Source organism: Cervus elaphus, chromosome 5 (genome assembly GCF_910594005.1).
Source record: "Cervus elaphus chromosome 5, mCerEla1.1, whole genome shotgun sequence".
NCBI classification, from domain to species: Eukaryota; Metazoa; Chordata; class Mammalia; order Artiodactyla; family Cervidae; genus Cervus; species Cervus elaphus.
This window is the reverse complement of record NC_057819.1, coordinates 12,151,117-12,174,008: the sequence shown is the minus strand read 5'-3', so window position 1 is coordinate 12,174,008 and position 22,892 is coordinate 12,151,117. Positions and strand designations below refer to the sequence as shown.

The following is a 22,892-nucleotide window of genomic DNA, read 5'->3' as shown; positions in this document are numbered from 1 at the left end:
GCGGAAACTGAGGCCCAGAGGAAGGAAGTGACTTGCCCACAGTCATGGCTGGGTAGTGGTGGGAGTCAGGACCCAGATCCAGGTCTGCCAGGTTCTGGAGTCTGTATTAAAACGTGGGTGCTGTCGTCTCCCACGTGAGGGTTCTCTTTGCTCAGGACAGCGTCCCACATCCTTTGGGTCTTCATTCCCTTTTCTCCTTCCTCCTCTTTCTCCTTTCTCTTCTCCCTCCTTTCTTTCTCTGCCTCTCATAATGGCTGCCTCCTGTCTGCTTTTCCTAAAAATACATATTCAAAAGAGAGAGTTGAGTGTGGCTAAGTCAGGGAACTGTGCGTTCAACTCCAAACTCTGACCTGGAGCAGCTCTGGGTCCTGAGGTGAAGTGCTTCTCCTCCGGCCTCTGACCTTCATCTGAGATGAGGCTCAGCGAGCCCTGGTCCCCGTGTCTGATTCCCAGGGCTCGCTGAGCCTCATCTTAGATGAAGGTCAACCCCCATGCCTGAGTGTGCACTGGAACTCAGAAGTTGCAGGCTTCAGGGAGGGATCCCATAACTCACGCAGAGCAGCACCCCACAGAAGCACGTGACTCTTTCTGCAGTGGTGTTAGACCTGGTTGCTCACCTGCGTGGGATAGTTGTAAACTCTAAATTGTGCCAGAACAGCTCAGAGCAGGTTTCACCAGCAAATGAGTCCAAATCAGGGCAGGTTTTATTACCAAAGGAATTAACCCCCAAATTAGGTTTTTTTCAGAGTTGTTTTGATTCTAAAATTACAGAAGACATCCTGAACCTGTAACCCCTGTAAGGTTGTTTTACAGATTCAGGAAGACGGCTGTGTCTGCACAGCGCTCTGTACGATGTCTGGCACAGAGTAAGCCCTGAATCCATGCTGGCAAATGTCACCTGAGGGCTCCTTCCAAGTCTCTTGCCCCTCTGTGTAGCCCGGGCCCCTGTGAGCAGACCCCCGGTGAGCCAGTCTGTGGTTCCCACCCTCATCTTGGGGTCATATGAAGGATTGGCATCCCCTCCCCCAGGCCCTGGCCTGACTCCGCATCCCTGGCAGGCACGATGCTTCCGGCATCGCTCGTTTGCCTGGTGGCAGGGGTCTCAGCGCGCTCACTGGACCCCAGGTCGGCTCCTCCTGCAGCCGCACCTGGGAGCTCAGTGTGATCTTTTCTGCTCTCTGCCATCCCTCAGACCGAGAAACCAGCCAGCCAGAAGGAACCCACCACCCCCCACACTGTGAAACTGCGGGGCGCCCCGTTCAACGTCACAGAGGTGCGTGCCAGGAACCGGGTGAGGCCGGGAGCCCCTGGGCAGGGGGAGACGAGGTGAGGGTGCCTGGAGCCTCTGCTGCACAGGGATTTCGGGGGCGGCTGAGGACTTGAGCTGAAGGGAACTGGGGGCCGAAAAGGCTGAGACATAGAATCTTGGGCATCGTCAAGGTCAGGAAACAGAGACGGCTATACCGAGACAGAGAAAGACTGAGCTCCCTCATTGATCATCTGTACTAGGGGTGGGCAAACTTATCTCTGCTAAAAATTTTTTAAAAGGGACCAGCTAGTAAATACCTACGGCTTTGTAATCAGTCTGGTCTCTGTCACCACTGTTCAACCCTGTTGTTGTAGCAGAGGCAGCCCTTGATGACAGGTAATCCAGTAGGCATGGCTGTGTGCCAGTGAAACTTTATTTATAAAAACAGGCAGCGGGCTGTATTTGGCCTGCCTCCTATAGTTTGCTGGCTCTGAATCTACACAGGAGAGAACACTTTGTAAGTTTCCCTTCTTATGAAAGTAGTATAAAAGTTGAGTGTAGGAAATTTTGTTAGTGTAGCTAAAAAGTAAAATGACCTATCACTCGGATGACTATAGAAATTGCCAGCCAAACTGCCTTGAGAGAGGAGAGTGGTAACTAGAGGATATTAGGATGCAGGACTAATGACCTACAGGTCTGATTACTATTGGTGGAAAGACTGACCTTCCCAGGCAAATTGGAGCAGGCTCCTCCAACCCCCACATCTATATCCCATTCACTGACAACCACTAATAAATTCTGGGTGTATCTTCTTAGAGATTTTTTTTTCTTTATATACAAACACTGACCTATGTCTTTTCTTCTTAAAATGCAGTCCTACAGCAGGAACTATTTTGAAACTTCCCCCCATCATATTATGTCATAAATATTTCTGAATACTGAATATTCTGCTGCAACACCATTTTTCACGTTGCATGCTCTTCTTTACTTGGCTGTGTCACATCTTAGTTGCAGCACGAAGGCTCAGTAGTTGTGGCATGTGGGCTTAGTTGCTCTGGGGCACATGGGATCTTAGTTCCCTGACCAGGGATCGAACCCAAGTCTCCTGCATTGCAAGGCCAGTTCTTAACCACTGGACCACCAGCAAAGTCCCCTGCGTGCTAGTTTTACTCTGGATGCACTGAGTTATATTCACTGCTGTTGCTGCTGCTGCTAAGTCACTTCAGTCGTGTCTGACTCTTTGCAGTCCCATGGACTGTAGCCCGCCAGGCTCCTCTGTCCGTGGGGATTCTCCAGACAAGAATACTGGAGGGGGTTGCCATGCCCTCCCCCAGGGGATCTTCCAGACCCAGGGATCGAACCCCACATCTTATATGTCTCATATACCCAACGCCCTAAACTGAGACATGGGGATTGTTTCCAGTCTTCTGCAGTTTTGAATAATGATGTAGTGAGCACATTTTTTGAGATCAGGGGTCAGCAGACTTTTTTCTATTGGCATCAGTTGGTGCACATTTTAGGTTTTTGTGGGAGTATGATCTCTTGTGCTTTTTTTTTTTTTCCCTTATAATTCCTTGAAAATGTAAAAACCATTCTTAGCTTATAGGCCGTGGGCAGTATTTGGCCTGTGGGCTATCATTTGCCAGCCCTTGATTGTATAAATATTTTATAATACAAGCACCTACATGTACATTATTAAGGCTTGGATACAGAAGGTCAGTCACTCTCTGGAAGCTTGGCCAATTTATGCTCCCTTCAGCAGTGTATGAGAATGCCTGTGAACCCTGGGCATCCCTCTTTATCAGTGTGACGGGTCAAAATGACATCTCATCTTTCTAAGTAATTTGCAGAACTCAGTAGTCCTAAGAAAAAGATGGATTAATTGGCTAGATAACATTTAAAATTTCTCTAAGGCAACTTTGTATTATAAAATCAAAAGGCAAACAGCAGGCATTTATAACACAAACAACAGACAGAACTCATTTCTTTAACTTACAAACAGGTAAGTAGAAATTGGGAGCTGTGGATGACCCAGCAGAAAAGTAGACAGAAGCAAGGATGTCTTCTAAGAGAAAGAATTCAAATGGCCCAGAAAGATGCTTGAGTTCACTGGTAATTCAAGAAATACAGACCAAATCTGTATTGAAATGGGGAACAAAAACTTTTTTCTCTCCTCACAGAAAAATGTCATGGAATTCCTGGCACCTCTGAAACCCGTGGCCATTCGAATAGTGAGAAATGCTCATGGGAACAAAACAGGTGAGGCTGGGGCTGTTTCCCGGGGGGCTGGAGAGGCAGGTGCCTGGACCGGAAGGTTGGGACAGTCGAATTGTGGAGATGCTTTGAGGACAGTGATGGTTTATCCTCTTTGTGGTCCCCGCCTCAGTGAATGACAGTGCTCAGGACAGGGCCTGCCTCCTGCCCCCTGCCACAGGTATGAGGTTTTCAGCTGGGGAGGTGGGGCCCGGCCCCCAGGCCTGGGGGCTGAGGAATGACTGTGGCCTTCAGCCCAGGGGCTGGGGACCCCCAGGAACTGAAAACAAGAAGAGGCCACGATCAGATTCAGGATGGTCCCCGGGCTGGTGAGGGAGAGTCCGGGGCAGGGCCCGAGGAGCCAGGGGGGCTGCGATGGGGGCTTTTGCAGTCCCCAAGGGGAGGGTCTTGTGATTCAGACCAAAGCCCCGGCCTTTGGTGCAAATTACGGCCCTGGCACCTGCTAGCCATGTGTCCATGGGCACATCACTTAACTCAGGTTCCCCAGCCCTGGACCACAGATTGGGACACGTCCACAGCCTGTTAGGAGCTGCACAGCGGAGGTGAGCAGCTAGCGAGCAAGGGAAGCTTCATCTGTATTCACAGCCACTCCCATCGCTCAAATTACCACATTATCATGATATGATAATATTAGAGATAAAGTGCACAATAAACGCAGTGCGCTTGAATCATCTTGAAACCATCCCCACTCCAGTGGGGGCATTTCCAGTCTGTGCAAAAATTGTCTTCCACGAAACCAGCCCCTGCTGCCAAAAAGGTTGGAGACCTCTGTCTTAGCACGCCTCTAGAAAAGTGGGGAGGGGAGGCCTGTCTGTGGCTGTCGGGGTTGAGGCCTCTCCTCGGAAAGACTCCTTGGAAAGGCACCTGGTTCTTGGAAAGGCACCTCCTTGTTTGTGCCAGTCAGAGCCACGGGCAGTCACTGTGCAGGTGGCCCCTCTGGTGCCAAGCTGGGCACAGCCCTGCCACCACAGACGCTTGTCCGGAGAAGGCCAAGGAGCAGGCACTGGTCAGCACAGGGGTGAGGCTGGGAGGGAGGCCAAGTTTGCCCATGTTTGTGACTCCTATGGGCCGACATTTTCTTTCCAGAAAGCCAGGCCACAGGGTCGGAATGCTTCCTGCAGAGGGAAATTTGCCCTGGGGAGAGGGGAGTGGAAGGAAAATCTCTGAGATTTGGCAAAAACTGTAGGTTTCCCGCCACCGCTTCCTGCTGCTTCCCCCAAACACCTGGCACAGTGCGAATGTTCCTCCGTGGCTCCCACGAGTGTCTGCAGCCTCTGGACCTTACCTTTGTCACGGTCCTTTTGCAGGGTATGTCTTTGTGGATTTCAGCAGTGAAGAGGAAGTGAGGAAGGCCCTGAAATGCAACAGGGAGTACATGGGTAAGGATGCCCGCATGGTGGCAGGGGTTCTTGCAGTTACTCCGTAAGGTCATGTCGGGGGTCTGCTGTGCGCTGCTGGGCACTCACTGCCCAGGGCACTGAGGATAAGGCCCCTGCCTCCTGGGGCAGAGATCAGGCTGAGTTTCCTGTAGAGGAAACTTACATTGAGAGGGCAAAGAGAGGCAGTAACCACAGGGGCCATGCTGTGGACAGATGCAGGCAAGGGTCGGGATTGGAGGATTTAAATGGGATCTTGTCTGCTTGGACCACGTTGAGCTGGTGACTTTGGAGCAAAAGCTGGAGGAGTTGAGAGAGCCACCTCTGGCTTTGTGGGGCAGGGCCATTCCGTTATAGGGAACAGCAAGTGCCAGGTCCAGACTTGGGAGGTCTCTGGACTGTATACAAGGACATGATCTCTGACCCGTCCCTGGTGTGGACAGGTGACTCAGATCCAGCCATCAACTCCTTGTGAGTTCATGAGTTCTCTTAGAGAAGGGAGTAACCTAAGGAGTCTTGCTCATAAGCCAGGTGGTAGGATTTATTGAGCACCTACTATGTGCGTGTAGAGGGAAGGTGGTGGTTGCAGTCTAATCAGGTGCTCAGAGCGATGCAGGGACACAGCTGAGGGCAGCACCAGGTGGCTCTTCAGGGTGGGGCTGTCACCCGAGATGACTCCCAGGGCAGCACCAGGGACCGGGCCCTGGAATCGGGAAGATCCAGCCCCGTGACCCAGGCCAGCTCCCCCAGGGCTTAAGCCGAGCTCGCCAGCCGAGTGACATTCAGGCCCAGCTTCAGCTGGGGCCGCCACCCTGGTGACCAGAGCCTGGCATGCGGTGCCATCTCCAGCCGCCTTTGCCATGGCCTTTGAAAGGCAGCGGCAGCGATGAGTCTGGAAGCTGGCAGGTTCCGGGCGTCCCCCCAGCCGGGCCCTGACGGCCTTTCCTCGCCCAGGCGGACGCTACATCGAGGTATTCAGGGAAAGGAGTGTCCCTGCGGCCAAGGCACCCCTGAAGAATGGCGCCAAACCCTGGCAAGGCCGGACGCTCGGGGAGCACGAAGAGGAGGAGGACCTGGCTGACTCCGGGAGGCTCTTTGTGCGAAACCTGCCCTACACCAGCTCTGAGGAGGACCTGGAGAAGCTCTTCTCTAAATACGGTAGGGGAGCGGCCTCCGGCTTGCCGCACACGCCCACGGCACGTGGTCTGAGTCCCTGTATGCCTAGGCTTAACCTTGGGCTAATGACTTCCTTCTCTGGCCTCAGTTTTCTCATCCATAAAATGGGCTTCACGATCTCTGAGCTGCTGTCAGACAGACAGGATGTAGGTCGTGGAGCTCGAAGTCCTGGATAGCATCACAGCCACCTTTCATGATCTGAACCCAGACTCCCTTAGCTCTCGCTCATGAAAACTCAGAATTGATGGGGTTGGGTATGGTTTTCTGAGAAAACCCTGGTGTCCAAACCCTGACTGTGGTCTTGGAAGCCCACTCACTGTATGTGCGGATATGAAGTGCTCGCCATTCTGAATTCTGCTGTCTAAATAGTCCTGTTCTCAGACCGAGCATCCAGATAGGTTTGCCCGCGAGGGCTCTTTTCCTTGTCGTGGCTGCTAGCGTTATTTTGTCGGGCACGGACTTGAAGGCCCGTAATTCAGCTTGGCACACAGGGCTGTGCCTATTTGTAAGGTCATGGTTGTCATGGACCTTGGAAAGAAGGTCATGGAAGGAAAGAAGTAGGGGTACAAAGTGGTGGGTAGGGGCCAGGTCGAGATGCTTTTAAGATCCCCTGGAGGGGGATTTCCACTTCTGTTCAGAGATCAGCTGTGGATTGAGAAGGATCGGAGCTTGGTTGAGGCCCTGTCTCAAGGAGAAGGGAACCCTGAGTGGGATTCAACCATCTGGCCAATTGGGTGTCACGTTCCAGCCTGGGTCCTGCTTGCCAGATCCTTCCGCACAGGCCAGGGCCCTGGTTTACAAGGCAGGGCCGGCACAGAAGAAAAGGTGATCAGTAGACTCTTGTGTATCCATCTGGGGAGGAGGACGTGGTCACACCCAGGTGTTCACAGTGGAAAGTGTGTACTTTAACGTGAGCATTGTAATACTGTCCCAGCAGACACTTCTGAGACCCTGCGCGACCAGCAGACCCTGTTTAGTACATGACACGTATTAGTGCATTTAACCCTCCCTGCTGTCCTCTGAGCTGGAGACTCGGCACCACTTTACAGATGAGAAGACTGAGGCCCGTAAAGGCTGGTGGCTGGCCTGTGGCCCCCCAGGGAGTGGGTGGTAGAGGCAGGGCCCAGCCCAGGCACCTTGCTCTTGGAATGGACGCACGAAGGACACCCTGGCCTGTCAGGTGGGGGTCTCACGGCAGCCCCTCGCCACTGTCCTTCTTGGGCCCGGCAGCTGCTGCAGTTCCACGCTCCCTCTGGTTAAAACCCCTCCCCTGACTACTGCCCAGAATTTTCCTGCCCGGTGCTCAGGCCTGGCTCCAGCCTCGGGACACTGACGCCCTTCCTGCCCTCAGGTCCCCTGTCGGAGCTGCATTACCCCATCGACAGTCTGACCAAGAAGCCCAAGGGCTTTGCCTTCGTCACCTTCATGTTCCCAGAGCACGCCGTGAAGGCCTACGCGGAGGTGGACGGGCAGGTGTTCCAGGTGATGGCCCGTGGGCTGGCGGGTGACTGGTGGGCCCAGGTGGTGGGAGGAGGCCGTGAGTGTGTGTGCGTGTGCGTGTGCAGGCACGGACGTGCACCCCAGCTTGTAGGGACACACACCCGATGCCCGTGAAGCCACCTCCTGATCTGAGCTGCTGGGAGGGGTCCCCCCCAGGGGCAGCATCTGTTCAGTTCTGGTCCCTGATTTAGCGCCTGGAGGAGCGCCTGGCACATAGTAGGCCTTTAAAAAGTGTTTGTGGATTAAATGAACATGCTCTCCAGCTTGAGAAATACCACTTGGAGGAGGAGTAAGGAAGGAAAGAGTTTTGAACTGTCATTGAAATGCCACAGTATAGAATGTAAGGAGCTTCTCTTTTCCAAGTAACGTGCTTGGCACACACGCCTCCCTTTCCTGTCGTTCATTCATTCGTTCATGATGTGTTGATCCCTGTGGCTGCCAGGCCGGACCTGATCCTTGCCCATATGGAGCTCACATGCTCACAGAGACAGGGTGGGGTGGAGAGCCCTACAGGTATTACTCCCAAACTCAGCATACTCTTTGAGGCGGTGTCAGGCCCCTGTGCTAACCTCGTGGGTATTCTGCCCAAGGCCCCCGTCTTATGACAGAAGTCTCAGCGCTGGGTCCAGCCCCCTCGTGGAGAGGCCAGCATCCCCCGGGCAGGATGTAGAAGCACTAGCCCCCTGCCTGTCCTCACCTCCTTCCTCTCGTCCCCCCTCCAGGGCAGGATGCTCCACGTGTTACCATCCACCGTCAAGAAGGAGGCCAGCGAGGATGCCGATGCCCCAGGATCATCGTCCTACAAGAAAAAGAAAGAGTCCAAAGACAAAGCCAACAGCTCCAGGTCCGTACCTGCCTCCGACCCGGGCTTCCCTGCTCTCGTCCCTCCTCTCCCTGCCCCCTGGGCTCCCAGCTCCTGTGGTGGCCTTAGCCCCTCATCTGTAGCCTTGTTGCGCCTGTTTCCCCATCTGCAAGATGGGGAGGATCAGTGGTGCCTCACTCTCGTGGTGGTGTAAGGACCAAGTGAGTGAATGTGAGCAAAGCACTTGGTCCCTGGTGCGGAGTGAGCGCTTGACGGACTTGAGCTGGTGTTAATATCATCATGGCTCTGTTGTCTGCGGGCCCTGGGGGTTTGGCCCACACCAGGTAAGACGGAGCAGGAGGCGGCTTTGGGGACTTGGGGAGGCAGGCCCAGGAGCTCCTTTCTTACAGGCTTTGCATCTGAAAAGAGCTTCCCCCATTCACCGTCCGTCTGATCTCTCTGTCCTGTCTCAGCTCTCACAACTGGAACACACTGTTCATGGGTCCCAATGCGGTGGCCGACGCCATCGCCCAGAAGTACGGCGCCGCCAAGAGTCAAGTGTTCGACCACGTGAGTGGGCACCCCATCTGACGCGTCCCCTACTCTGGGCAGGGGAGGAGGCGCCCTGCACCAGCTCTTGGGGAGTGGTTCTGGGCGGGAAGGCAGCAGGGCCATGAAGGGAAACAATCCAGCTCTTCTCGAACCTTCCAGCAGAGGAGGACGTGAGCTCATTAATCGAGGCACCATGCATTGACTTGAAGAAAGCTTCAGCCAAGTAGGGGGACAGAGTGGGAGCGAGCGGGCTGCCCAGGGATGAGACATTCCAGCAGAAATTGAACGGAGGGTGGAGCTGAGTCTGTATAGAAGCCCCGAGGCGGGAATGAGCTTGACATGAGATCCTTACGTACGAGTGGAGGGGTGAACGTGGGGTCCTTGATTCACCCCAACAGACGTGGAACCCAGAACCATCAAGTCAGAGCGGGCATCCATGGGGAGCATCCATAGGGTCTCGCTCCATCCATGCCTCCTCCTCAGACTGTTAGGAGGTGTGACAGCTGACCTATCACCTGCCCGACAGCCGACAGGGCATCTTCCCTTTCCCTCCTGCAGGAGACCAAGGGCAGCGTGGCCGTGCGCGTGGCCCTGGGGGAGACCCAGCTCGTCCAGGAAGTGCGACGTTTCCTCCTCGACAACGGGGTCTGTCTGGACTCCTTCAGCCAGGTGGGTGCCCTCCGGGATGCGGGTCTCAACATCAGGGGACTTGGGCAAGGGTTGGAGGGTTGGGTCTGTCAAAGACGATCATCGTTGACTTTGCAACTGTCAGTTAAAGTAAGAAAGATCATTGGCTCAGACTCCTGGCCTGTTGGAGCTGGATGGTGTCTCTTGGGGGCTGGTAGGCAAGACTTTCTGCACACAGGTTGGGTGTGTGTGTGAAAGTTGCTCAGTCGTATCTGACTCTTTGCGACCCTTTGGACTATACAGTCCTTGGAATTCTCTAGGCCAGAATACTGAAGTAGGTAGTAGCCTTTCCCTTCTCCAGGGGATCTTACCATCCCAGGGATCGAATCCAGGTCTCCTGCATTGCAGGCGGATTCTTTACCAGCTGAGCCACAGGGGAAGCCCAAGAATACTGGAGTGGGTAGCCTATCCCTTCTCCAGCAGATCTTCCTGACCCAGGAATCAAACCAGGGTCTCCTGCATTGCAAGGCGGATTCTTTACCAACTGAGCTATCGGGGGCCCTTACACAGGTTGGGTGGGAGCCCTAAGCATCCTTCATCCTGTCTCTCCCCTGCCCTGCTAGCACCTTACTAAGAGCACCTGTGGTGTGTTTGGGGACTGAGACCTTTCTTGAGCTACGTGGCGGGAGGGTCCTCCACATGCTTCTGCCCCGCTAGGTAGAGGTTCTTAGGTATCCAGACAGTGAAGCCTTCGAGCGCCTGCTGAAACACTTGACGTCGCCACCCCCTCGCCACACACTTCATTTTACAGACTAGGAACCTGAGGTCTGGGGGCAGAGAGGGGAGGACCAAAAGGTCAGACAGTGAGTCTGTTGTAGGAGCCTGGACTCAGTCTCAGGGCTTTACACCCCCAATCTGCAGTTTCCTCAACTTCACCAAAACTTAAAGAATTTCATCTTAAAAGAATGGTTCAGATGGAAGGACAGGTAGCTAGTGGAAGGATAATTACATGGTTGGATGGTAAGTGGGCACATAGAAAGTGGGAATGATGGGTAGGGGCATTTCATGGGTGAGTGGATGGATGAATTAAGAAAGTGTGCTAGTATCTTAATGTTCACTGCTGCTGCTGCTAAGTCGCTTCAGTCATGTCCAACTCTGTGCGATCCCATAGATGTCAGCCCACCAGGCTCCCCTGTCCCTGGGATTCTCCAGCAAGAACATTGGAGTGGGGCTTCCCAAAGCACTCTTTTCTGTTTATGCCCTTTATTAGTTCTTTCACCCTCATTACAACCCCAGAGAGGCAGCGCCATTGTTCTCGCATTGAACAGAAGGGCCCACAGTCACAGATTCACTTGTCTTGGGTCACCGTGGAGCTGGATTTGAATGCAGGCCCAAGAGTCCATGCCTCTTAACAGTGCACTCTGTGACCTGAGTTACACTTAAACACTCACTGGTGCCTGGCTTTTCCCCTGCTGCCGATGGCTCTAGCCCCTTCTCCTCATTCAACCCTCAGCAACCGCAGGAGGCCTATAGCTAAAAGGTGGGTGTTGCCATTAGCCCAATTTGGAGATGCACAAACTGAGGCCCTTTAGAAGAAAACATAAGCAGAACACTCTTTGACATAAATCATAGTGGTATCTTTTTGGATCTACCTCCTAGAGCTATGAAAATAAAAATAAACAAATGAGATCTAATTACACAAGAGCTTTTGCACAGAAGAGGAAACCATGATCAAAACAAAAAGACAAGCCACAGAAAGGGGGGGAAATATTTGCAACTGATGTGATCAACAGGGGATTAATCTTCAAAATAGCTCATGCAGCATAATATCAAAAATCAAATATCAGTATCAGCCCAATCAGAAAGTGGACAGAAAATCTTAGTTGACATTCTTCAAACGAGACATACAGATGGCGAAAGGCACATGAAAAGATACTCAGCATTGCTAGTTATTAGGTAAATGCAAATCAGAACTACAGTGAGGTATCACTTGACACTAGTCAGAATGGCCATCATCAAAAAAATCTCCAAACAATAAATACTGAAGAGGCTGTGGGGAAAAGGGAACCCTCCTACACCACTGGGGGGAATGTAAATTGGAACAGCCACTATAAGGAACAGTATGGCGGTTCTTTTATAAACTAAAAATAGAGCTACGATATGATCCAGCAGTCCCACTCCTGGGCATATATCTGGTTACTGTTCAGTCACTAACTTGTGTCCAATTCTGTGACTCCATGGACTGCAGCACACCAGCCTCCTCTGTCCAGTGTCTTTTGGTGTTTGCTCAGATTCGTGTCCATTGAGTTGATGATGCTATCCAACCATCTCATCATCTGCTGCCCCCTTCTCCTTTTGCCTTCCATAATTTGAAAAGATAATTCACATCAATATTCAGTGAAGCATTATTTGCAGTAGCCAGGACATGGAAGCAACGAAATGTTCATCAGCAGATAAATGGATAATGAAGATGTCCTTATCTACAATGGAGTATTACTCAGCCACGAAAAAGAATGAAGTAATGCCATTTAGAGCAACATGAAGGGACCTAGAGATTATCATACTAAGTGAAATAATTCAGAGAAAGACAAATATCATACGATATCACCTACATGTGGAATCTTAAAAAAAAAAATGTGAATTAACTTAAAAAACAGAAACAGATTCACAGACTTCAAAGAAAAGCTTACAGTTCCCAGGGGGGAAATGTGGTGGGGAGGGATAAAGATAATCAACAAGGACCTACTGTAGGACTTCCCTGGTGGTCCACAGTGGCTAAGACTGCATGGCCACTGCAGCAGGAGTGGTTTTGATCCCTGGTTGGGGGAACTAAGATCCCAAGTGGTGTGGCCAAGGAAATGCCAAAAAGTATCTACTAGGGACTTCCTTGGCGGTCCAGTGGTTAGGGCTCCATACTTTCACTGCAAGGCGCATGGGTTCGATACCTGGTCTGGAAACTGAGATCCCACAAGTCACATGGCCAGAAAATAAACACAAATTTTTAAGAACCTACTGAAGAGCACAGGAAACTCAACTCAGTATTCTGTAGTAACCTATATGGGAAAAGACTGAAAAAGAATGAATGTGTATAAATGAATCACTTCACTGTAACCTGAAAACTAACACAACGTTGTAAGTCAGCTGTGGTGTTATTTAGTTGTACAGTCATGTCCGACTCTTAGTGACCCCCCAGGCTCCTCTGTCCATGGGATTCTCCAGGCAAGAATCCTGGAGCGGGTTGTCATTTCCTTCTCCAGGGGATCTTCCAAACCCAGGGATCGAACCCGCATCTCCTACATTGGAAGATTCTTTACCGAGTATACTCCAGTATAAAGCAAAGGAAAAGAAAATAGGCCTAGAGGAAAAACACTTGATTGAAGGTTTCAGATTAGACCAGTGGCCGAGTTGAGACTTGTACCCAGATAGACCACATGCCTGGACTTCTTCCCGTTCATTTTTTCAGCTTTTATACTCCATCTGCCATTCATTTTTAAGAAAATAATTGCTAACGTTAGCCGGCTCATACTGAATCAGTTTGCTTGTGTCGACTTGATAGACTCCTTTCCCGGAATGATCCATGAAATGGGTGCCGTGTCCCCATGAAAGGTGATCAGCTGAGCCATAGCCGAGTACATGTCTCAAGGGTGGACACCTGGTGTCTTGTTTTGGGTTCTTCCAAAAGCCAGTTCAGTGACAGATTCAAGCGCAGGTAGTTCATTGGACAGCACACAGGCAAGAAGGGGCGAGGGGGGATGAGCCCAGTACAGGCTGTGCTGGTGGGGCGGCAGGCTGAGGCTTTCCTGGGGGGACAGCCACGCAACTCACATCGGAGTGGTCCCACCCAAAGGACTGGGGATGCACCAACTCCAGAGGACCATGGGCCGCTCCCACCCGGTGTTAACTCCTCACACGTGTGGTGGCAGGCGGTCTGCAGTTCCTGGCAGAGGCCCTGAGTGCAGAGATGCAGCTCCCGGCCCTGGCTGGAGTGTTCTGGAAGGTCCAGCGAGGGCTGTGGTTGGGCAGTGTCAGAATCTGCCTTGCCTCAGAAGTGATGGGGCTGGAATTTGACCCGGGTCGGGGTGGGGGGTCCAACCCTGGAGCCCTCACCTTCATCCCCACCCCTCATCCCCCTCCAGAGAGAGCGGGGTCTCCTGGGCCAGATTCCTAAGGGCCTGGTACCCAAGGTCTTACATGGGTGCCTGGTCTGGGTTTACCCACCCATCACTTGCTGCCACCGGGGGGCCAGTGACTCCCTCCCGTCGTCCCAACTGAGCTGTCCCCTCCCTGTAGGCTGCCGCCGAGCGAAGCAAGACCGTGATCCTGGTGAAGAACCTCCCCGCAGGCACCCTGGCGGCTGAGCTGCAAGAGATCTTCAGCCGCTTCGGCAGCCTGGGCCGTGTGCTCCTGCCAGAGGGCGGCGTCACGGCCATCGTGGAGTTTCTGGAGCCGCTGGAGGCCCGCAAGGCCTTCCGACACCTAGCCTACTCCAAGGTAGGGCCACCCGAGCCCCACTTGCAGGAGAGGACAGAGGGAGCTGACAGATAGGCCGTCTTGGCTTAGATCTTAGACCCTACTCGTGCTGGAAACCACCTGTCTCTGTCGAGACTGCAACTGTCACCCCACCCCTGGAAGCACCTCTGAATGGGGAATGTGAAAGACAGGCTCCAAACATCCCCCAGGAAGCCTGCCTTGGTTCCCTGCTGACGCTGGGTCCCTCAGCTTTCTAGTCCCCTGTAAACTTGAACCATCATCCATGGTGCTTTGGATGGCTTGTACCTGCGATTAGTTGAAAGCCTAAAGGCAGGCTACCTCCTGTTTTTTGGTGTATGCTAAGTCACTGCAGTTGTGTGTGACTGTTAGTGACTCCATGAACTGCAGCCTGCCAGGCTCCTGTGTCCATAGGATTCTCCAGGCAGGAATACTGGAGTGGGTTACCATGCCCTCCTCCAGGGGATCTTCCTGACCCAGGGATCAAACCTGTTGTCTTATATCTGCTGCATTGGCAAGCAGGTTCTTTACCAATGGTGCCACCTGGGAAGCCCTTTGGTAACAGCAGAAAAAAATATATATATTAGTGTATTCCTTTCTGTGGTTGCCATAATAACACCAATTTAGTGGCTTAAAGGAACAGAAATGTTTTCTGTCACAGTTCTGGGGGCCTGAACTCTGAAATCAAGGTGTTCAAGGGCCAAGGGCCATGCTCTCTCTGAAGGCTCTTAGAGGTCGGGGCACAGATCTTTCCTAGCTCCTTCTGGGATCTGATGGCTCTAGTCATCCCTTGGCTTGTGGCCGCATCACTCCAGTCTCTGCTTCTGTCCACACAGCTTTCTCCTTTTCTTCAACTCAGATCTTCCCTCTCCTTTTCTCTTACACGAATTCTTGTCATTGGATTTAGGGCCTTCCCAAGTAATCCAGAGTGACCTCATCTCAGAATCATTTACTTAAACTTTTGCAAAGACGTTTTTTCCACATTCAGAGGTTCTGGGAATTGGGATGTGGACTTATCATTTGAAGGGCCACCATTCAACCCACTGCAAGTAGCTGCTCTCTGTCAAGCACTTTAATGCTTTGCAGACTGTTTGTCTTGTTTATCCTTTCAAAAAAAAAAAACCCTCTGCACACAGATGTGTGCACAAGCACTGTCTGTGAGTGTGTGTCTTTGGAAGGAGAGAAAGCCTGGTGTCCCACAGCCTGTTGTCCCTCCTCCGGGGGGCTCCCCTGTATCCATGGTTCTGCCCCCAATTCTGCTGCCATTGACACCCCATTAGAGACGGTTAAGGGGACACAGATGTGTCCAGTGACAGCAGATGCTCTGACCTCTCCCCTGAACCAGCAAGGGCCCCTGTGTTCTCAGGGCTCAGGCAGCACGTAGGGTTCTAGGCTGTGCCCCTCCTCCTGACTCCACTGAGTCACCCATACTCTGAGCCTCAGGCTCTTGGTCTGTGTCGTGGACTGAGTCCCTCTCCCTGCTTCTCTGCAGTTCCACCATGTCCCCCTTTATCTGGAGTGGGCTCCGACGGGCGTCTTTTCCAGTCCAGCCCCCCAGAAAGAAGAACCCCAAGACACACCAGCAGAACCAGCGGGAACGGACAGGATGGAGGCAGAAACAGGTGAGAGCCGAGTCTGAGATCAGGGTGTCCTGAGGCAGCAGGCAGGGGAAGGGCGGACTGGGGGCAGCACCGAATTGTGTATCAGGTGTTCGGTTGAAAGTTTTTTTCATCCTGACACTGGTGGGTGCCCGACTTTTGGATTTTATAGGCATGAAAAATGTCCTTAAAAAACAGAATGTAAAAAAAAAAAAAAAAAAACAGAATGTAAAAATGATGGGTATGGTTAAGGTAAGCTGACTTTTTTTGATTTGTCAAGTAAAGGTTGTGAAAGGGGGGAAAAAAAGCAACTAGAATCTGTTAGGAGGGATTCAGAACAGAGCAAGAGAAGACCACCTTCTAGTTGATAGATCTGCCAGGATAGGTGAGCCTGGCTGTTGTGGGCTGTTTTAAGATACTCAATCTCCGGGTCCTTGGGATGGCTCCCTCTGGTGTCCAATGACTGCAAAGGCAGGAAAGGGGAGGGACCTGAGACCCCACCCGCTTCACGCTTGGGTGGGGAGGGGGCGCTGCTGGCGCTCCGCAGCATGGCTCTTCCTCGTCAGCCCTGTTGTGCGAATTGAATTGTAAGACACCTTGCTGACCCTGCTCCCTGAATGTCAGGAGTGTCCCCTGTAATTGTGATGTCCCCTGCATGCCTGGTGTCCTCTAGGGGACAGTGCAGCCCTCGATTGAGAACCACTTGGTCAGAGGCCCGTGACTCCGTCCTAGAATCTGAGGCCTTTAGAGAAGACCTGGCAGCCCCTTAACCAGACAGTGAGATCTTACCCGGGGACCTCCCTGGTGATCCAGTGGTTAAGACTCCAGGCTTCCACTGCAGGGGGCAGGGCACAGATTCCATCCCTGGTCAGGGAACTAAGATCCCACATGCTACACAGTTTGGCCAAAAATAGATAAATAAAAATGAGAAACAATTTTTTAAAAAAAGATCTCGCCCATTGGTAATATTCTTCCTCCTTACTCCCATCTTACCATCAGGTTGCCAGTTTATTCAAATAAGGGTTAAAAAACTGCATCTCCCATTTACCCCTAATAAGAGAATGGGTGTTATAGGAGTGGGATAAGTGAGCGGTGGGAAACAAAATTCTCAGATGAAAGAACAGCCCTGTAACTGAATAGACCTCGCTGTTCACAAACCTCTCTAAGCTGTCTGCATATCCCAGTTCGTCTTGGATTGGTAAAACCTCCTTCAGGACTGGCCCAGTTGCTACAAGGCATTGGGAACCCCTGGACAAGAAGCCTCGTTTCCATTAGGAAGGAAAATTCCTCAGTCTCTGCTTTCTACAGCCCCCAAAGCACCCCTCCCCATTGGGGTTACCAATCATGGATACAGATCTTTCAGAAGTCCCTCACTAGCCCCCATCTGTGAGTTATTTTTGTCTACAGATTGGATTAGCCTTCTCTTCCAACCTGCTTATGCTCTCTTCAAAAGGAATTTTCTTTATGTAATCACAGTTTCTTCTTAATCAGCCATCAGCCTCAAATTATTGTCAACTTTGATTTTCACTTAAGTTATTAAACTTGGACGTGACTCATGTTTTTTGGCCAAAAGCAAGTCCTACTTTAGAGCTCGGATTTGCCAGGAGTGAGGGTCCTGGGAACAGACCCAGCGGAGGCCTCTGCCTGCCCTGGTGGGACCGCTGAGCGTGGTGGCTGCTGCCACATGGCCGCGCCCTTCTGCTCCTGACCTGGTGCTTCCTTCCTGTCACGCCATCCTTTTCTTCTGTGGCACTCATCACAGTTTGTATTTATCCTGTCTGTTCACTTGTTTCACTTTCTTAACATCCATCACTGCTGGAGGGTGAACCATGAGGGCATAGAGCCGCCCTCTCACTCACTACTGGGTGCCAAGCACCCCATGGGGCCCCAGGTATGGGGTGGCTCGATGAATGCGAGTCAAAAGGAGTGAATGAATGCAGGAAAAAGGGTTTCTGTGCTTCTCTGTCTCCCCCTGTGAAAAGTAGGGGCTGGGTCATCCTTGGCCTTGTGTCCCGAGCCCCAGCACGTAGTAGAGCTTGGTGACGTCGGAAGCTCTGTTCTCCATCGTTAGCCCAGCATCAGTCGTGGCGCCATCCGTGCCAGTCATCGCCGTGGCTCCCCTCATGGGTGCCGATTTACACCCACCGCCTCCTCTCCCTCTTTAGTTAAAATCAATTAAGTTTTGGCTGTGCTAGCTGTTGGTTGCTGCACGTGGGCTTTCTCTAGTTGCGGCAAATGGGGGCTACTGTTCATTGCAGTGCTCGGGCTTCTCATTGCGGTGGTTTCTCTTCTTGCGGAGCACAGGCTCTAGGGCACGTGGGCTCAGTAGTTGTGGCTCATGGGCTTAGTTGCCCCGAGGCAGTATGTGAAATCTTCCCCAATCTGGGATCGAACCCGTGTCCCCTGCATCGTCAGGCAGATTCTTAACCCTGGGACCACCAGGGAAGTCGTCACCTTGTTCTTAACTTTGTTGCAAACGCTTATCACTTTCAGATGTGCATCCTTACTGCTTCACTTCCTGTCTGTCTGACTCCTTTACTAGCCGTCCATCCCGTGGGGCAGGCGCCGCTTTTGCTTCCACAATGCTGTACCCCAGCACCCGGAAAAGTGCCCAGTGTCAGGTGGGAGAGCAGGAAGTGGGTGCTGAGCAAGTCCGCGGGCCAAAGCCACATTTCCTCGCCGCCAGGCCCTGCACTAGGCACCCTGGGTCCTCAGGATGTGAGGCTTACGGCTCCTGGGGAAGCCTCTGTCTTCCTTGTCCGTTCCTAGCCCTGTGGCTGGGCGGGCCACCAGCCTTCTCCGAGGCTGTTTTGCATCTGTACATCGGGCAGGAGGCGTTTGTGAGAGAGCGGTGAGAAGCTGCCCGTCCATCACCATTACTCTGACCTGCGTCCTGCCTAATTCAGCACTGTCAGCTGAAGGAATGGTCTCGAACTCAGCCCTGAGCATCAGCCAGATGCCAGCTGCTGAGCTGGGGTGACCAGGATGGGCCCAACACATACCACTTTCTCCAGAAGCTCCTGGGCTGGCCGGGGGACAGGGGGAACTTTTAGGGGGTAGCCGAGATGTCACAGGCATAGACATGGGCCCTGGATGCAGGGTGTTTTGGAGCCCTGCAAGGGGAGGCTTTGCCGAAATAGTGTACGCTGGTCAGAAGGTAGAGGACCGCCCCGCCCACCCTTAGAGTGCAGGTGTTGAGCATCCCAGACCAGGCCCTGCCTCCTCCGAGGGGCTGCTGTCCAAGGTCCTGCCGTCACTCACACAAAGGCGGCCTTGGAGCCGGGAGGCGGGAGCCCGTAGTTGTGGCAAATACAGGGGATTTGGGGCCAAGAAGTTGCGCGCGCCTGTGCTGATTTCAGGCCCCACTGAGTCCCGCGTCATCGGCAGGCAGATCCCCACAGAGCTCATCTCCCAGCCTCCTTTCACCCTTTTTTGTTCCCTTTCTTACTCGTATCACATACATGGTCCCCGAGCTGTTCGTTTTCACCCGCTCCTCCCCCACGCCCGCTCTCTACACACTGTCCGCGAAGCTTCCCCAGTTCCCAGTCCCCTTGGCCCCGAGGTCTCAGCCAGCCCCCAGCCCTGGATTTTCCCAGGCTCCCCAGGAAGCCGAGCAGGAGGGGAATGGATGGAGGAGTTTTTTGTTCACTGCCCCCCTCTCCCCTCCCCCTGCCCCTGCCTTCTTTTCTGCAAAGCCCTCCGTTCTCTGTACCCGTCTCGAGGGAGGGGGACAGTGTGTTTTATCTCCCCACAACCAAGACCCTCACCTCCAGATAAAGGGCTCCGAGTGGGGGGAGGTCCTGAAAAGCTGCTTGCAACTGATAACAGTCTGTGCTGTCAGCCTTCCGCGCCCAGAGCCGGGAAGGGGAGGGAGCCACCGTAAATTCTGTGGCCCGATTATAATAAAGCCCCATGTGGCGACGCGTGACTGGATTTTATTGTGCCAACCACAGATGGAAGCATACCCCCCACCCCCCGCCTCTCCCAGCCCCCTTCCACCCCACCTTGCTTTCCAAGCCTTCCCCCTGGTCCCCAGCACCCCCACCCCCGCCCCATCCTGCTCCTGTTTCTTCCCTCTTTTCCTGGATCCTGGTGAGGTCATTGGCAAGCGGTCTATTTGGTTCATGATACATCCTTTCTCCTTCCCAGTCTTCCTGTCCTCTGCCCACTGGAGGTCGGGGCGGAAGCACACTTCGCTTGACCTCTGGCTTCGTCCTTGGCCATTTGCATGCCTTTCTAGACGCGGGCATGGCCCACAGCAGGGCCTGGCCACCCGGGGAGGAGGACGCCCTTCCCAGGGACGTGGCCGGCAGAGACACAGTCCCCCGGACTCAGAGTCGTGGCACCCACCAGCTGTTCTCTAAAGCCTACCACGGGCCAGCCTGCCTCCCATGGCCATGGGCCTTCGGAGTTAGGGATTCACAGCGTTTTTGCCTGGCCCAGACGCTGTTCTGCCAGGGTGTCTGTGCGTTAACTCTCATAACTGTGTGATTGCCCTTCCCCTTTTCTGAATGGAAAGAAGGAGGCACAGAGAGGCTGAGTGACTTCTGCAAAGTCCCACATCTAGAAAGAGCCAGGCTGTGCCCCACAGCCACTAGCTCCAAGGCCTGTGCCCTTGGCCATGACCCCGCAGCTTCTTGTGAAAGCTTCAAGTACCCATCCGTAACTGGGGTCCATCTGCCCACGTGGCAGCTGTTGGCTGGTGCCGTGAGCAGGCTGCCCCTTAAATGACCGTGAGCTCTCCCAGTCACCATCAACCCCACCAGTCTTATCTGCAGAAAAAAATTCTTTTCAGTCAGTCTCCCATGAACCTCTCTCCCAACCTGAAGATGCCTAGGGTTTAGGGTTCAGATGCAGCGACTTCTGGGACTTTCTTCGGGCCCCTCCCATTTATGGTGATGTGGCCACTGTGGTCAGCAATGGGAGAACGTCCTCACAGTGCCTGGCCAGCCCATGCACGCAGTGGGGCATCTGATCAGCACCCCTTCCTTTCTGCTTTCTTCTCCAAGACGTCAGGCACAAGGAGAGCCAGTGGGGCAGGTGTCCTTCGAAGCTGAAGGTCACGGTCATCTTTCCAATTGAAGTTCTCATTCAGAACCTGGAGTCTCAGCCTCTCAGCACAGCTTTTTTCCCCATCATTAACAATACTTTTTTTTCCCACCCCACTTTGCTTTGAAAGTTGGGTTTTGAGGACAAATGGCCACACCATGGAGTCACTTGTTGGGTAAATTGCGTGAGTTTCTTGCGTGGGGGAGGGAGCCTTCATGTAGATTTCTTCTTTTTTGTCCTGGAGCGAGAGTCTAGATTCTGGGTTCACCTCCACAGGAGTGCCAACAGCAGAGGCTGCCCTCTGCTGGTGTTCAACTGATGTGGAACGGCAGAGTCCTCACTGTTGCTGTTTCCATTAGGACTTGAAAGGGTTGTTTCATGACAAAGCGGTTGAAGTTTAATTAGGACTGGCCAGCAGTGGGCTTGCATCAGAAAGGGCCAGGGAGACGGGGATGGCTCTGGTGCTCAGCATGAGGGTGCAGAGGATGGGTTTGCAGCCCCAGCTGCTCCCTTGGGCTTGAACTACTTGAATGCAAGCGTTTGCAGAATGGAGTGTCCCCATTGTGTGCAGGGCTCAGACCTGGGGTGGGGGAGGGAGCCTTGGAGAGGTAGGGATGAACTGCCTTGGAGAATGGCTAAGATGAGGTTTGATTTCTCCGGGGTGGTGGTGGTTGGCGGGGGTGGGGGTCGGTATGGGAGGAGCTTCCAAAATCTGTATGTGGGGAAAGGGTGATTGTCCCCAGACCCTGATCATGAAAGAAATTAGGGAGGTTGACCCAAACAGAACACATTTCCCAGCAGCATAACTTCTCAGGAGGTCCTGATGCGATTCCCAACCTCAAGAGGCTTCCACACTCGCCACCAGGGCTGACCAGTGGCACAAGTTGCAGCCCTACACCCACCCTGTAACTCACAACCTCACGCTTGCCCTTCCCTTCTCCTGCAGTGCTGTTCCTTCAGACAAATGTTGGTTCATCTAAGTTAGGGCTTCTGGTTTTTGATCTGTGCTGCATACTCCTTTCTCTTGAAGACAAGGGCAGGATGGTTTCTCCCCCTCCCCCACTTTGCCCCCCGAGAGTTGCTGAAACACTGCGTGAGGCGGAGTCACAGAGTCCCGTCCCTTCCTGACACTGGCCACTCAAAGACAGAACCCTCTTGATCCCTCTTGGTCTGGCAGGTTCTATGCTTTAGGTCCTGGCGCTTAGGCAGATAAGACATCATTTAATGGATTTCTTTTGGTGGGGGGATTGGCCCATGCAGATGGTGAGACCCCAGAAGGTGAACAGCCGACAGATGGAGCAGCACACGATGCTTCAGCAAGGATGGAAGAGGAGGAGGAAGAAGAGGAGGAGGAAGAGAGCCTTCCCGGGTGCACTCTGTTTATCAAAAATCTCAACTTTGACACCACCGAGGAGACACTGAAGGGAGTGAGTGACCTCCTGGCCCAGAGGGAATGGGTGGGGGCAGGACTTCCGGTCTGTTGATCTAGCCCTGTGGTCCCTGCATCTGTTTCCCACCCCCCACCCCCTCACCTAGAAGCGAGACCTGTGGTAGCGTGTAGATGAGTAACCTACAGCTGCCTGCTTGACTCTTTTGCGAGGCCGTGTGGTAGGCATCTCACCCAGAGATGTGAGGCATGGTCAGACCAGTGTGGGGGCTGGGAGGGGCGTCTGTGTGCGCAGGAGCCACGTGAGAGGACCTCTCGGGGTGCCTGGGGAGGCGTATGCGGTGTGAAAGCTGTAGTCAGAAGACAAGGCCCCTCCCCATGTGGTGTCTGCGAGGCTGACATAAACGCCAGGCCAGTGCACTCTTCTGGCTTTGCAGAGCCAAGCAGGGGCACAGCAGTGAGCAGCCCGGCCAGGAGACCCTGATGGCCGAGAGTGTTGCATTCATAGGAGGGGGCAGAGGGGAAGACGATGGGGAACTCCAGTAGCCTCCGCTCTTACTCTCGTCCTGCCCACGCCTGCAGTGGACTGGGTCCCCTCCAGCTTTTGAGTCAGCGGTCCCCAACCTTTTTGACACCAAAGATCGATTTCGTGAAAGACAATTTTTCCATAGACTGGGACGGGGGCCATGGTTAAGAAAGTGCATTTCATTTCTTGGGCACTTTTATTTCTGATCTAACACCGCTGCTGATCTGATTGGAGATACCGGTCCACAGTCTGGAGGTTGGGGACCCCTGTTTCAAGACACGCCTGCAC

The 22,892-nt window shown here is 53.1% G+C and overlaps 1 protein-coding gene across 1 annotated transcript in view; it reads left to right on the top strand.

The window, feature by feature from the left end:
- The window catches only part of RBM19 (RNA binding motif protein 19), a 120,361-nt gene that overhangs the window by 5,579 nt on the left and 91,890 nt on the right, over window positions 1–22,892 (top strand). The window contains exons 7-17 of the mRNA XM_043901724.1: window positions 1,193–1,273; window positions 3,430–3,508; window positions 4,831–4,902; window positions 5,854–6,057; window positions 7,427–7,557; window positions 8,298–8,419; window positions 8,851–8,947; window positions 9,488–9,598; window positions 13,847–14,047; window positions 15,537–15,666; window positions 21,952–22,118. Of these exons, the coding sequence (XP_043757659.1) occupies window positions 1,193–1,273; window positions 3,430–3,508; window positions 4,831–4,902; window positions 5,854–6,057; window positions 7,427–7,557; window positions 8,298–8,419; window positions 8,851–8,947; window positions 9,488–9,598; window positions 13,847–14,047; window positions 15,537–15,666; window positions 21,952–22,118 (1,395 nt within the window). The remainder of the gene's footprint in view (window positions 1–1,192; window positions 1,274–3,429; window positions 3,509–4,830; window positions 4,903–5,853; window positions 6,058–7,426; window positions 7,558–8,297; window positions 8,420–8,850; window positions 8,948–9,487; window positions 9,599–13,846; window positions 14,048–15,536; window positions 15,667–21,951; window positions 22,119–22,892) is intronic.